The following is a 15,626-nucleotide window of genomic DNA, read 5'->3' as shown; positions in this document are numbered from 1 at the left end:
CCATCCATCATCCATCCATCCATCTCCATCCATCCATCCATCTCCATCCATCCATCTATCTCCACCCATCCATCCATCTCCATCCATCCATCTATTATCCATCATCCATCATCCATCCATCCATCCATCATCCATACATCCATCTCCATCTCCATCCATTATCCATCATCCATCCATCCACCCATCCATCATCCATCCATCCATCCAGCTACTGCCTCACCTGGGGCTCCTGCCACCTCGCGCGTCCCAGCAGGCCCCCACCCTGCCAGGGGTACCTACCAGCCTTGTTTTGATTGGAGGATACATGCAAACTCCAGTGGTCTCTTCCTTCATTGGGAGAGAGAGTGGAGGAGAGCAGCGAGAGCGGGCACAGTGGGGGCTGCTGGCGGGCTCTGCCTGCTCGCGGGGAGAGGAGGAGAGACAGGGAGGAAGAGGTGGTGAGACGGGAGGAGAGAGAGAGGAGACAAGGGAGGGGAAGGAGAGAAAGACAGCACACTGCAAGACAGATCTGGCAACCCAGACTACCCTCGAGCCAGCATCACCATAGCTGCTCTCTAGACAACGTGAGCCTCTGGCATGCTAACTGCCAGTCCCGCCATTATCCTCCTCCCTGTCTCTCTTCTCCAATCCATGAGCAGAAGGGCAAACCAAGCCCCTTCCCAGGGATGGCAGAGCCAAACTGTCTTCCTTGTGTCAGGAGCATAGGACTGGGGGTAGTCCCCCACCCGCAGTCCCCCGATCTGAGAGTGTCACTAGGGTTCTGAAGCATTGCCCAGGCCAAGTCACGAACAGCACCATGAGTTAGCAATGGCAGGCATGGGAGCGATATGCGGGCTGGCCACACACTTGAGAGCAATTTGCTTTCTACGCCCAGCGCCTTCCCACCCTCAGCCAAGGGAGGGCACTGCCTGTGGTGTGAAGCTGATGAGTGTCCAGCAGAGGATGCCCAGGAACAGTCACACCCCTAAGAAGCCCAGAGTTCACGGTCTCATACTTCTGGTTCTCTGCCATGCGGGTTCAGAACTCAGGCAGGGATCTCCCAACTTTCTCAGCCGTGATGAGTCCCGGGTTAGGCATCTCCTACTGGAAGTAGGGGGGGGGGGTACTTCTGCTCAGATGGAAGACATACCAAGCATTGGGAAGAAAGTGCCACACTTTTGGGATGCCAGCGCTCCCACCACCTCCCTCCCCCCAGGGGTAGGGCTCTGTGGAATGCCATGTGCCCAGCAAAGCAACAGAGCTTGTTTGAGTGAGGATGAGGATGGAAACAGATGTTCAGGGTTAGGAAGATAGGGTTAGTGTGGGATTTTGAGGGAGGGACCACTCACTCCAGAGAACAAACAGGCATCATCTAGCTCGGGGGAAACTTGGCAGCATCCCACAGTGAGGATTAAAACACAGCCTCTGGGTAGCTCTCACTAAAAAGAATGATCAAGGAAATTACAGGCCACCTTCCTTCTCTAAATCCTTCTGATTCTGCCCTCCGACAACTGCAGAGCTGAGCAGCTGCCAGAGGCTTTCACAGCAATCACCGCCCCGACAACCCTGCTTCACATGCGCGCTTGGGGAGACGCAGGAACTGTTTCTTCTGCCGAGTCGAAATCCCGGGTTCCACCCACTCTTTGTTGATTGTTTCTAAGTCCTCTCTTCGGAGCTAAGCGAATCCACATTAGTCACCTGTAGTTTAAGTTTACCAGCCTACTTAAAATCCCCCTCCTGTTCTTTTTGGTCCTCAGGAGAAATCCTACCTGCTTAAGAAGTTACAGGACGATACCTGCAGGAGCCTGGCAGGCATCATGACCACAGGGTGTGTCCGCCCCCTCTATAATATTTTAGAAATATATTCCACCCAGCCACGAGTTCCAGACAGCTCAGAATTTCTATTGTCTTTTAGATGCCAGCTGATAGCCATTGGATGGCTTAGCCTCGGTGGGGAATGGCTCCTATTCTAAACAGCAATAGCTTTGGGCCAGAGCGAGTCTACACCCACCCTGAAGGCTAGTGGGATGTGCCAGTGTGGAGGTGCCTGAGCGCTTGAGTAAAGGAGTTTCTCTAGGATTAGGGGAAATAATTGCTATCAATCCTTTATTCATGACAATAGATGCCTTCTGCCATTGCCCCCACCTTTGGATGGTTACTTAAGATGATGGAACAATAAACTGGGTGCCTTCAACGTTAATGGATTGCCCTCCTGATATGACCAGATGTCTCTGTCTCTTCTCTGACACCACTGGATAGTTAGTCTATCCTGCGTCCACACTCCCCCACTCAGGGTTGGACCCGGGGTTGTTTGGCTGGTTCCGACAGCAGCCCCAAAGACATCAGTCATGGTAAATGGCCCCTGCAACGTGGGGCTAATACAGACTGGACCCGACAAGGGTGTCCCTGCTCCAGCTAGGACCAGCCACACCAGGGATCCTCCCCATGTAAGCCCCTGGGCCCTTGCTCCTGCTAATAGAGATGGGAACTCAATATGTTTAGTGAAGGAAATAAAATCTGTCACAAAATAACCAAGACACATTGTATCATCTAATGGTCAGAATATGGACAGGTGATCATTAGAAATGACTCAAGATTTCGACCAGTGATGGACTTTTATGGTAAATGCTAGTAATCACTCCAATAATCCTGACCTTCCTAAATAAACACCTTAGTAGGTGTAAGCAAACAAATGTTCCTGGACTGCTAGTAAATTCACAACCTTGACTCTTACTCAATAGTCAGGAAACAAAGTATCAATAACATTTCTAACAGGATACTTCTATATGCCAATTTGCTTTTTCTCCTGGCTAGACTTGCTTGGGTAATTTCTGCATTTATTACACCATGTCTTTGTACAGATAATTAGCCTTTTGAGTTCTAAAATGTGACTCTTTGGGAGAATGGGAAGATTCTTGGCATCAATGGATAATAATGGATTGTGGGTGTTTCTTTTTCATAGGACACTGGGAGTCTGAGTAGAGAAGAGAAAGTCAGGCAGATAGAGAAAGGAAGAAAGTCTAGAATATTGAGTAATGAGGCCACAGTGAGCTAGCTCTGTCTCTACTGCATCAGGAATTAAAGAACAAGGAAGACCAGAGTCAAGTAGAGATACGGAGGCAGCAGGTTCCGGGACAGAATGACCTCAGGACAGAACGATGGTCTGTAAGTGAAAACAAACAGCGGTTTGTTCCAGAAGCCCCACTGGACATGCAGAGAGCATCTTAGATATATCTACAAATGATAACACAGTGAACTGACCAGACTTCTCTATACCCCCACCCGGAACCTGGGGAGCAAAGAAGTCATGGGAAGACAGATGGACACCTGGACTTGAGGTTAAGTTTCAGCCTACCTGGGAGAATGGAGCCAAGAATGGAACCCCAAACAAGTACTAAGTTGTTGAGTCAACTGGAAACCCAGCCCTGACATACAGCCGGGGTATGATCCCATATCCCATGTGGCCTTCCTCGGACCAGACCAATGTCTCCTGGTCACCTACACACTTCACTAACATGCCAAGTTCCAGGGTGCACTGCTCTACTTTGTAGCCTCATGGCTGAGTGGTTTATAAGATACAGAACTCAGAGAGGGCCAAGCCCTGCAGGGCAAGAGTCAAGAACAGAGAGGGGGCAGATATTTTTGTCCCTTACTAGCAGGAGGTAGGCGGACCGGCTGACCCAATACGAGGCAGGGTTATGTGTGCCTACGGCTCCCCCTCTGACTCCTTTTTCTTTCTTCCTTTCTTTTTTTCTGGATCTGGATACTTAGAAATACTCTACTTCACAGACACTGGGCCCATAACGTGATATTAGTCCTCACAGAATCTCGGTGGAACATTCCTGAATGGATGCCAGAACATCTGGTCCTATTCTTCTCCCTCTCCAGTCCCCTTCTAGTGCTGGCCTGAGGGTTACAGGGCACTGCAGATATCTCAGTCAGGAAAAGAGAGGAGACTGGACAGAGGCTGGGCTTCAAAGGTGACTTCAGGAGGGAGGCCACCTGCTGTGTGATGAGTGTTGGAATAGAATTTTATCATTCTTGTCTAGCAAAGTGTAGCTTCCTCTTTTGAGGGGAAGATCCAGAGAGAGAGAGGGAGAGAGAGAGGGAGAGGGACAGAGAGAGAGAGAGAGAGAGAGAGAGAGAGAGAGAGAGAGAGAGAGAGAGAGAGAGAGAGAGAGAGAGAGAGACCAGGGACCAAGAGTTCAGATCTGGCAGCCAATAAGCATGCCTCACCCTTGCTGAGTCTCTTAGACGGCAGACACAACCTTCTCCATTCCTATCTCGAAAGGGAACTGCAGGACCCAGCTTGGGCTGAGGCTTCGAGACCATCCCAGAGCTTCCCCCAAGTCTAGGCTCTGGCAAGCTTCAAGGAAGAGGGACTCAGGTGGGCGGGGCAGGGGGGGGAGACACATCCTGACTCTGTCACCTGCCATAAGGCTTGGGTTCTATCTCATCTTAGGCCTGATGCAACCTGCTATGTGAGTCTGAACAAGTGCACATCCCTTTCTGAGCCTTGGTTTCTATGTCTGTAGGGGAAAAACCGGATGGGGTGGCCCCAAAGCTCCTCTCCCACTGACCAGCTGGGTACAAGCCAGGCACGGAGCTGCGCTTTTCGTGGCTGCACCCCAACCTCAAGTCTAGGACAACGCAGCGGACACAGTTGCTCATATAGCGGTCCCTGGGGGGTTGGTCTCCCAGTGCCGAGTCCACTCCTTCCTGAACTGTCCAATGGGAGAGTGGGACAGGAGGGGGCATGAAAGGGGACCAGACAAAGGGAAAAGCGGGTCGCCAAGCCTTCCTTCCCTCCCTTCCATTCTCTCGACTCAGGGAGACAAGACTCACGCGGGACAAGGGGAGGTCAGAGTCTGTGGTGCCAGTGAACGGTCCCAGACACATCCTCTGCAGAACCTACATATGCTGCATACTCGGACCTCAAGACACCCCAAGGACAGGCAGTCGCCGTGAGCCTCGCTGGGTGGCTGTGGCCCAAGGACCTCGGCTGCACATACGGTGCAGCATCCTGGACCCCATCTCACAGCTAAGTCAGAGCTGTCCAAAGATGTAGACAGGCATTCCAAAAGGGGCGTGTGGGAGGGTGACAGTCCCTGAAACGGGACAGTCGCCAGGCACACCTCTAGGCGTCCCTACTATGTGCTGTTTCTTTTCCAACGCCTGTCTGCAACATCCAAGCCAAGATGTCTTGATCCCACAAGTAATTGTATCTAATATGAACGGACACAAGTTTTTGAGAGGAATCCCATTACTCTTGTGAAACATCATGATGCACTTGAACCATAGTTCTTAATTACGGTCAATAAATTGACCACAGTTCTTAGATCTACCGAGCCCTTTAGTAAAGCGATACTTTATTCATGTTGGCTCTTGATATAGAGTAGTGCAGGCTTTTTCTTTTTAAAGCAGCATCTCACACTATAGTCCAAGTCATCCTGGAATTCATGGCAATATCTTCCTCCCTCGGCCTCCCAAGCGCTGGGATTACAGGTGTGTGCTGCTATGCTCCGGTGAGACTATTTTAGTTGTCCAACAAACTCCTCTTCACACCGTGAGATACAGTGGTCCCAGACAGGGGACAGCAGTGTACAAAGACACATATGGTTTTATCCACTGCAACAGAACTGAACAGCTTGGAAGTTGCCCATCAGCCCGACTCAGAGGGATAGCTTCCCCTGGCTCCAAATTCCTGCTACACGTACTTCCTTCCACATGGTCCTCAGAACTTAGCTGTCTCCTCTGTTCTCCTTCATAGGCTTTCAGGACGTACCCTACGCATTCCCAGATCTCTCCGGCTACCTGCCCAGCAGCTGGACGGGATGTTCTCAGGTGGCTGTCAGGGATTCCATCTCCAAAGGCCCTCCTGGACAAGAGGCTTCATCTGGGAAGTATCCGGCAGCTCCTGACCCAGGACGTCACTTTCTGAGTCCCCCATGCCCGGCCCTCTTCTCCTCCCCATACTGGAAATCACTTCTTCTCAAAGTGGCAAAATTCTCCCAAAGAGGAGGCCAGATGTTTTTTTTTTTTCCCAATCCAACGCAGAGAGCATAGGAGGAGGGGCTGGATACCAAAGTCCAGATCCCATGTAGTCCTGTGTGGTTTGCCTACGCCAGGACTGAGTTTCTGCATCTGGACAGAAGGCTGATGAGATCATGCTGAAAGGTCATCAGCTGTGGTCAACTCTGTTGGAAAGGCAGGGAAAAGGGTACTTTGGCCTTGGCAACTCCTCAAGAAGACCACATATGAACCATGACGTATGCTCCACTGTGATGGTCCCTGAGCAGGGTCTTCCTTGGCAGCTCTCGGCTGCTCTTAGACTGCTCCAACTTGCTAGGCTAAAAAGGTGGCCGTAGAAACGACGAGCACTGTGTCTACCCAGACTCTCCTAAGAGCCTTCTGAAGAGTCCTTTCTCTGCAAGCTGATGCCCGATGACCTCCTCCGGGCCCCTCCCTGGGCATCTTCTGTAACCGTTCTCACATGGTGGTTTGCCATTACCCACCTGGACACCCTTGAGCTGCCCTCGAACCTGGAGCTTTCCTATAACAAGTGCAAAGTAGTTCCCAGGGGCTAGGTTCTAACATCATTCATATTTTTATCTCAGCCCAAATGGCGAATAATGCCCAGCCCAAAGTGATCCATGATTTATGGTCAACTTTCTTGAGGTATCAGACTGAGCCTAGCCTAAAGCTGCTTCCAAGTTTGCTCATATTATCTACTAATACTTTACATATAGTGGTGTTGCCTTCTGCTCTCAATGTGCGGCCTCTCTCTCTCTCTCTCTCTCTCTCTCTCTCTCTCTCTCTCTCTCTCTCTGTGAGTGTGTATGTGAGTGTGTGAATGTGTGTGTGAGTGAGAGTGAGTGCGAGTGTATGAGTGAGTATGAGTGTGTGTGAGCATGTGTGTCTGTGTGTGCTTCCCTCCCTTTCCCTTCCTCCTTTTCTTCTTCTGAGACAAACAGTGACGTCCTGATAGCCCTGCTTTAGGGAAGACAGGATTCTATCCAATGGCAAGATTCTTTTTGTTTTGTTTTGTTTTGTTTGTTTGTTTTTTGAGACAGGGTTTCTCTGTATTGTTTAGGAGGCTGTCCTGGAACTCCCTCTGTAGACCAGGCTGGTCTCAAACTCACAGAGATCTACCTGCCTCTACCTCCCGAGTGCTGGGATTTAAAGGCGTGCGTCACCAACGCCCAGCTCCAGTGCAAGATTCTTAAAAGGAGAGCAGAAGCTGAAGATGCAGTTCATCTGGCAGATGCTTGCACAGTGTTCGGGAAACCCTGGGTTCAATCCCCAGCACTGCAACAGACCAGGCCCTGTGGTGTGGTGGTCTCACAGAAAATGGCCCAAAAGAGAGTAGCACTATTAGGAGGCGTGGCTTTGTTGGAATAGATGTGGTCTTGTTGGAGGAAATGTGTCACTGGGGAGGCAGGCTTTGAGGTCTTATATGCTCAAGCCACACCCAGTGTCTCAGACCACTTCCTGTTGCCTGTGAGTCAAGACGTAAGAACCTTCAGCTCCTTCTCCAGCACCGTGTCTGACTGTGTGCTGCCATGCTTCCTGCCATGATAAGGGATTAAGCTTCTGAAACTGTAAGCCAGCCCCCCAACCCCCGAACGAAACGTTTCCCTTTGTAAGAGTTGCCGTGGTCATGGTGTCCCTTCACAGCAACAGAAACCCTAGCTAAGTAAGACGCCTGGCATTCCAGAACTCTGGAATTAAAGGTAGAAGGATTAGGAGTTCAAGGCTATCCCTGGCTACATAGCAAGTTGAAAGTCAGCCTGGGCTACATGAGACCTTGTCTCAAAAAAAACACACACACACAAAAACACAACACAAAATGATTGTGTGTGTGTGTGTGTGTGTGTGTGTGTGAAGAGTGGCCAGATACTAGGGTGAGAACTTGCCTGCCTGGCTCCTCTAGTGCTCTGTCCCCTAAAAAGGGTTTCTCACCTGCTGGAGTCCCACAAGGGCCACCGTCCCTAACAGAAGAACCGTGTGCAGTGAAGATGATGGTAGGAGGCATAAGGGGTCTGGCAAGCCAGAGAGGAGCCTTGAGCCAGCGTTTCAGACCAGATGGATTGCCAAAAGCAACAGCAAGAGATGGGTGGGCATGCAGGGCAGAGCCTGGGAAGCCAGGAAGCTGAGACCCAAGCATGGGGGAGCCCTGTTACACTCGAGGGGCAGCAGACAGACACAGGAAGGACCCCTATAGCCACCCTCTGAGAAGGAGCACCCCTTCATCACGGGCCCCAAAAGTTGATGGGGCCCCGGTGCCTGACCCTTGTTGAGAGCTTCCAGGGTAAGTGGGAGCCTCCAGCCGCAGCGCCCACCTCTCCATCCTCCCACGGCCGGATGCGTCTAGGACCTGTGGCTTTTCTGCTTTTAGAAAAGTAAGAAGTTTACCAGAGGAGTGGCTTCTGTGAAGTCCATCAGCAGGTCACCTGGCCCCAAGGTAAAGGTGCCTCCATGGTCAGAGGGGCTCTGCAAAGGCAGGCAGAAACATCCCCCGTTAGTGATACCCAGAGCAGGTGATGGGGCTCTCAAAAAGGGAAGAGGCCACACCTCTCTAACGGTGAGCGGCTCGGTGTGCAACTTCTCCCCGCAACATGCCCCTCCCTCAGCAGAGTACAAAACAGCCAGGCTGCACCCCAACTTTCCCCAAATCTGCATGGATAGAAACAGGGTAAGGTGTGGACCCGGCCCTTTTAAAGCTACAAACCACGTTCCTCAGATGCTTAGAGTCTTTTTTTTTTTAAAGAACTGGTTTTTGGGGAAATGCTTTCAACAGTCTGTAGAATATATAAATAGGACAAAGAAGCCATTCCTCAGGGAGTCAGTCCGGCAGCCTGGGGGGTGGGGGCGAAATTGACCAGCAGCACTCACAGGGAGGAATCGTGAGGGGAGCCACTGCAGCCTCTGAAGGCTGCCCAGGACAATGCTTTGCCCTGCTATGGGGTCTTAGCTACACAGGTAGATCCCAGGCCGTTTGAGGTGTGCAAAACACGACCCATAGCCAGTGGATTTGATATAAGGGCTCTATAACAGAGATGGCCAGGAGAGGGAGCCCTGGAGCTTCTGGGAGGGTGTGGTTGTTCCCCAAGCCATGCTCTTCCCTGTAACAAATCCTGCAGCCTGGTTTTTAACCAGCTGTGGGATACATGTCTCCCACTTGACAAACTAAGAAGAGTCCTGATTCCAGGTAGTGAGGCCGGTATGGTGGCTCATATCTCTAATCCTAGCACTTGGGAGGCTAGGGCAGAAGACTTCCCATGGATTCAAGGCCATCCTGAGCTACAGGATAAGTACCAAGCCAGTCAGATGTGTAAGCCAAACTACCTCAAACAAAGCAAAACTCAGCAAAGATGCCAGGATTCCTTCCGTAGAATGCCAGAGAGCCTGGGTCTGCACCCGCCAGGACTGAGGGGTCCAGTCACATTCTTGGGTCTATTTTAGACATGTGAGTAAAGGGACTCGTTTATGCAGTACGTGGGCCTGGAACATTGCTGTTTAGGTGTTACCAAGACTCACGACCCTGGAGGCAGCACAAGCCTCAGGGATCCAGAGGCTGTCACCAGGCCCAGTGACGTTTCCGTGCCCATCCAAGCACTGGTGCCAATCTCATCTTCAGGAGGAGGGGAAGCAGAAGGTCAAGGAATATGGGCTTTCGAAGACGATGCCCTTTGGGGAGCTATCACTGGCGTGTGAATTGGGGAGCTGGAGTCCACCGGAGCTCCCTTCTTTTCTTGGGAAGTCGCCTGGACCACAGCCATCTTTGGCTCAGCATGCACTTGAACAGGAACAGGTTCAGCTGTCCTTGAACCAAGCGCCAACAAGCGACCGATGATTAGAGTCACACGGAGAACATTTCACAAAAGGCTTATCACCAGCGTTCACAATTTCCTAAAACTTCTCATTTTCAGGCTATTAACACACCTTATGCAACCTAAGGTATGGGATAGGAATGCAACTATGTTTTTTTATTTCTCCAGATTGCCCATTACAGAGTGGGCTGGGGGCACCGCTCTTCTCTTGACTTTTATGATAGTTAAGATGGTTTAAAACATTTTTTATCTTTAAAGTTACATTTGTTTGTTGTACTGTGCACGCATGTGTGTGTGTGCACGTTGTATGATAGTTAAAATGGTTTAAAACAATTTTTATCTTTAAAGTTACATTTGTTTGTTGTACTGCGCGCGCGCGCGCGCACGCACGCGCGCACACACACGAACATATGCCACAGCGCAGGTGTGTAGGTAAGAGGACAACTTTGGGGAGTCAGATCTCTCCTTACACCAGATCACCAGACTTGGTGTCAAGTACCTTTAGCTCCTGAGCTATCTTACCAGCCCTTAAAATGAAAGGTTATTTGTTTGTTGTTTGTTTCTTTGTTTTCAGGACAGTGCCTCACTATGCAGCCCTGGATGGCTGTCCTGGAACTCACGAAGGTGATCAGGTTAGCCTTGAACTAACTCGTGGGGATCCACCTGCTTCCGCTCGCCAAGTGCTGAGACTAAAGATGTTTGCCTCTGTACCTGGCTCTGAAGCCATCCAGGACCACACAGTGATACAGAACAACATTGCCCCCAAGAACCTCTTAGATATTCCCTAGAGTGCATACCTTTCGTTTTATACCATAAAATGTCTCTCATAAAATGGTTGTCCGATATTTTGTTCTTCTTTAAAATTAATTAATTAATTAGGCTTTTTTGTCTTTTTTTTTTTCCAAGACAAGGTTTCTCTGAATTGCATTGGAGCCTGTCCTGGAACTCACTCTGTACACCAGGCTGGCCTCGAACTCACAGAGATCCACCTGCCTCTGCCTCCAGAGTGCTGGGATTAAAGGCGTGTGCCACCAACGCCTGGCTAATTAGCTTATTTTTTTAAGACAGGGTTTTACTGAGTAGCCTTGGCTGTCCCGGAACTCACTCTATAGACCAGGCTGGCCTCAGAACTCACAGAGATCCACCTGCCTCTGCCTCCCCATCACTGCCCAGCTGCTCCTTTTATTTTTAATTATCAACTCTTTTGCCTTGGAACCAGCCTTAATCTCATCATTTTGAACTGGCTTTGCTCTTTTTAAAGACAGGTGTCACGTTAGCCTCGCACTCACTACATGGGGGAGCTGGACCAGGAGCTTCTTTCTGATCCTGCCCATCCATCAGTCTGGCTTTACTGTTTTTGAACACATGCCTGCATGCATGCACGCAACTGAGGAGGCACAATTTACATGCTCCGGCTGCCATTTACTGAGTGTGTCTTATGCCTCAGGCTCTTTCCCATACCTTGGCCCCTGGGGACAGTGGGCTCTTGACTTCTGACTCCTGAGGCGAGGTGATTTTCTGGATTTTGGGGGATGCCAGCGGCACTGAGACTTGAGTGGCCGACGACACCGCGTTGTTTGTGGTTGCGACTGTGGTGGCTCCCACTGCCTCGGCCAGGTCTGGAGGGAGGTCATCTTCATCACTGCGGTTACTAAAAGCACATGAAGCTCTGCTCATTACAATAATACACAGGCTGTGAGGGGTTCGGGGCGGGGCGGGGCGGGGCGGGGTGACCAGAGCAGGAGGACACGGCTCTCCAAATCAACGCCCACTCAATGTGCGGCTTACAAGATCCAAAACCAAAAGCGTGTGTGTGTGTGCGTGCGTGCGTGCGTGCGTGTGTGTGTGTGTGTGTAACTGTGGCAAACCACACCTAACATGATATTTATCAATTGAACCACTTACAAGCAAACACATCTGTGGCGTGACACACATTCACAGCTGCGTAGCTCCACCCCTTGTCCCTGTCTCCATGAGCTTGCTATTCCTGAAGCCTCACAGAAGCATGTGATGCTCTCAAAGTCCAACAGCACTGTGGCGTGTGTCAAAATGCCTGGCCTTTTATGCCGAGAAGTGTTCCATTGCACGGCAATACCATATTTTCTTAGCTGTGTATCTGCTAGAACACACTTGGCTGGACACTCATGCCACAGTAAATTCAAGTACATGCAGAGGGTGTGCACCGTAGACCCCACTTCTTCGAGGCAGCAGGAACCAGGCTCAGGAAACCTCTCTTTCACCCCTTTTTTTCTTTTAAGATTTTTTTATTAGTTGTTGGGGCCCATTGTTATTGATTCTATTCCATCTTGACTTAAGGCCACAGAGTGCAAACCCGTTCTTGTTCCTCAAGGTTAAACAACAAGACGTTCGGCCAGAGGTGTGGCTACTGGATGTCTTGACCCTCAAGACCAAATAATAGGATGTTTGTTTGACGTAGGTCGTGGTTACTAGATGTTCTGAGTGTTATGGAGGGAATTACATTTGCTTGCTCCTTGTATCTCTGTAAGGAAGTATTTTGCCCTCCTCTCTTGCTTGGGGGTATTTTTAAGGGCTACGAGTAATAAACTTGGGGCATCTACAGCACTCACCGAGATCCCCCCACCCCCGACTCTGTCTTCTGTTTCTGGTCTTTCTTTTCTCAATCCTCACTCGTCTTTTCAGGCACATCCCAACGGGTCCATTATTATTTGTTTTTATTTGTGTGTATGTGTGTGGATATGTGCATGTGCCCATGGAAGCCTGAAGTATCAGATCCCCTGACAGCTGGAACCACAAGCAGTTATGAGCTACATGATACGGATACTGGTATCCAACCCTCTGCAAGAACAGTATGTACTTTAAATGAATGGGCCAGTGGTTTAGCCCAGTTTTTATCTTATTTTTCAAAAGTCATACAGAGAGTGATACAGAGGAGTAGGGTGAACATTTTTTTAACCTTATGCAAAAGCATTTTAACCCTAAAAGCAGAACGTAAAAAAAACCATTTTAAAGAAGCACACCTCATTTCTTATAGTAGGGAGCCAACCCAGAATGCCTAAAATAGGAAAGGCTCCAAATTCTTTCCAAAAGATGTATTTCTTATTTTTATTTCTGTGTGTATGTGCACGGCATGTATGCAGATACCCACAGTGGCCAGCAGAGGGCATCAGATCCCCCTGGAGCTGGAATGATGGGCTGTTTTGAGACATCTGAATGGGAGTCCACTGAGAAAGTAGCAAGCCCTTTCAATCACTGAACCATCTCTCCAGCACCCCCCACCCGTGTGTGTGTGTGTGTGTGTGTGTGTGTGTGTGTGTGTGTGTAAGCTTTTGTCTTAGAACTTATAGCAAAGAAATATACTTAAAATTCAGTAGGTCTCCAACATTACTTCAGTTTCTGAGGTAATTTCATGATACATTCATAAAACATTGCTGTTGCTTTATGAGCGCAGCCCAGGCTAGCTCAAACTCCTAATACTCCCACTGCTGCCTCCGAAGTACCAGGATTACAGTCACGAGCCACCACACCTGGCTTTCAAATCATTTTAACAAGTTTTTGTGGAGAAGATCTTTGCCTTGAAGTGAAAAGGTTGGTTTTGTTTTTTTTGTTTTGCTTCTTTTTTTTTTTTTTCAACAGCCAACTTGGTGATTAAGTGACGCTTTCTTTCTTTCCTTCCGGGCTACCAACAGTTAGTCATTATTTAATGTGATTACCTATCCCAAATGGGTGATAAGAACATTTTGAATTTTGAAATGTAAAAGGAAAGGCAAACTCTGCCAACCTTGTCCTGGGGGAAGATTTTTGTGGTTTCATTTGCTCCCCAGAGATCATTAGAGCTGTTAATTACCTGAGTTCTAGCCACTCTGGCTCTCCTAGAAACATTGCTGCCACATGCTCCCAAGTTCCCATCAGGGCTGGTGAGGTGTGGCCACTCTTTTCTTTTCTTTCTTTCTTTTTTTTCTTTCGAGACAGGGTTTCTCTGTGGCTTTGGAGACTGTCCTGGAACTAGCTCTTGTAGACCAGGCTGGTCTCGAACTCACAGAGATCCGCCTGCCTTTGCCTCCTGCATGCTGGGATTAAAGGCGTGCACCACCACCACCAGGCATGTGGCCGCTCTTAAGACCCCCCCCCTTTACGTTCCCATGGGCAGCTAACGGCACATCTTCTCTGGCTCTCTGGGGACCACCTCTGGCACTGTGCTCCAACTTTGCTCTGCCTCCTGGATCCCTACAGGTTTTCTCTCGAAACCCCTCAGAGATGGGTATGAGCTACTTTATAGGTGAAGGAAAAGCACTTGAGGTCTGGCCTGGTGTCACAGGCCTGTAATCCCAGCTACTCGGGGCAGGAAGACCAGAGGTTCAAAGTCTGCCTGGGAAATGTAGGGAGACAAAACAAAATGTGGAAAATGGCCTAGAGATACCGCTCCGCGGTAAGCGCCAGCTTGGCACTGGCGAGGTCTCCAACACCATGGAAGAAAGTAACAGAAAAAGTGAGAAAAGGGACTGAAGGGAGCTCAGTGTGGAAGCATTTGTAGCGCTAAACTGAGGGCCAGATTCTGGATCTCTAGAACCCACACAAGTGGTTGGTTCTTTTTTTTGGCCTATGTTTCCAGCCTCCAAAAGCAGAGGCAGGGGCTCCCCGAGTATGCCGGTTAGCAACTAACCATGGCAGTGAGCTTTGGCTTTGACAGAGAGACTTGCCTCAGTGAATAACGTGGATTCCTAATATCAACCTCTGTCCCCTAAGTGCACGCACACAGGTGCACACGCACACCCGTGTGCCCACAGACATGCAAACAGGCACATGTGCATGCTACATACATGAAAACGGAAAAAAGAAAGAAAGTGTCCCAAGTGTTCATTTCTTAGAATCTCAGAGCCACAAATGGGCCCCGAGTGCTATCCGAGACCTTTGAGGTCCTAGACCGCCCACTTTTCCCATAGCACCTGGGGATCCCTCTGCAGCTCTCTGGCAAACGTCACACCCAGGTGCAGTGCCTGAGTCACAGCTGGGGCCAAAAGTGGGCAAGCCATTGTCATCAGTATTCCAACCTGCGGCTGAGTCCGCCTGCCGGCCTTACAGGCCTCACCCGTCTTGTTTGGGCTGTCACTCACAAGTCTGTCTCCAGCCTCCAGCACATTTGGAGACTACAAGGTGAGTCGGTAGATGGGGTTGTCACAGCCACTTTGCTGTGCCTGGAACAGCAGCCAAGAGATTTTTGTTGGATGAAGTGGAAGAAAACCGGGTGGGCCCTGACGTCACGTAGATACACGCTTCTCTCTGGCTCTGTTGCCTGATCACGCTAAGCTCTTTCCTATCAAGCCAAGGGGTGAGGGGGGGGGCAGCTGCTCCTATGGCCTCTGGTGGTTCCTGTCTCAGTAATCATTCGCCCACGTAACCCTCCTCTAGAGCGTGAGCTGGGCCTAGCAACATGTTTCCAATAAACAGAACATGGCAAAAACAACGTCTTTTCTGCCATGAGGCGATACACGACTAACCTATATCTTGCTGGCTTTTCTTTCTCACAAGCTCTCAGACAGAGAAACCTTACAAGACTATAAGCTTACATGTGTGTACGCAATCATACACATAAGTAAAAGTAAAGACATATTGGGTCTCCCTTCTGCTTTTCCTCATTTACGACAACCTAATGGATCTTTTAAAAGCTGACTTCTATCATATTTTATTGATTTATTCTCTGGATCCAGCAACCTCCTTGGTTGTGGGTTCTCATATCAACCACATAAAGAAGCCTTTAGAGGTGACCAAGGCCCTGGAAGACAACTTGTGGTCTTGTGGGAGACCCCCAACAGGGAAGCCCAGAGAGGCTGTGCC

The 15,626-nt window shown here is 49.7% G+C and overlaps 1 protein-coding gene across 3 annotated transcripts in view; it reads right to left on the bottom strand.

Annotated features, from left to right (window-relative positions):
* Positions 1-15,626, bottom strand: part of Epb41l4b (erythrocyte membrane protein band 4.1 like 4B) — a 153,079-nt gene that overhangs the window by 14,294 nt on the left and 123,159 nt on the right. The window contains exons 21-23 of one of the 3 annotated variants that reach the window (XM_040738108.1): positions 11,274-11,454; positions 8,395-8,472; positions 280-396 (exon numbers count right to left, since the gene is read on the bottom strand). In XM_040738108.1, the coding sequence (XP_040594042.1) occupies positions 280-396; positions 8,395-8,472; positions 11,274-11,454 (376 nt within the window). Of the gene's footprint in view, positions 1-279; positions 397-8,394; positions 8,473-11,273; positions 11,464-15,626 lie in introns of all 3 variants that reach the window. The other 2 variants (XM_040738111.1, XM_040738114.1) reach the window with 2 other exon arrangements.

The sequence above is a fragment of the Mesocricetus auratus genome, unplaced genomic scaffold (assembly GCF_017639785.1).
Source record: "Mesocricetus auratus isolate SY011 unplaced genomic scaffold, BCM_Maur_2.0 Super-Scaffold_6730, whole genome shotgun sequence".
Classification (NCBI taxonomy): domain Eukaryota; kingdom Metazoa; phylum Chordata; class Mammalia; order Rodentia; family Cricetidae; genus Mesocricetus; species Mesocricetus auratus.
This window is presented reverse-complemented; position numbering and strand designations above follow the sequence as displayed.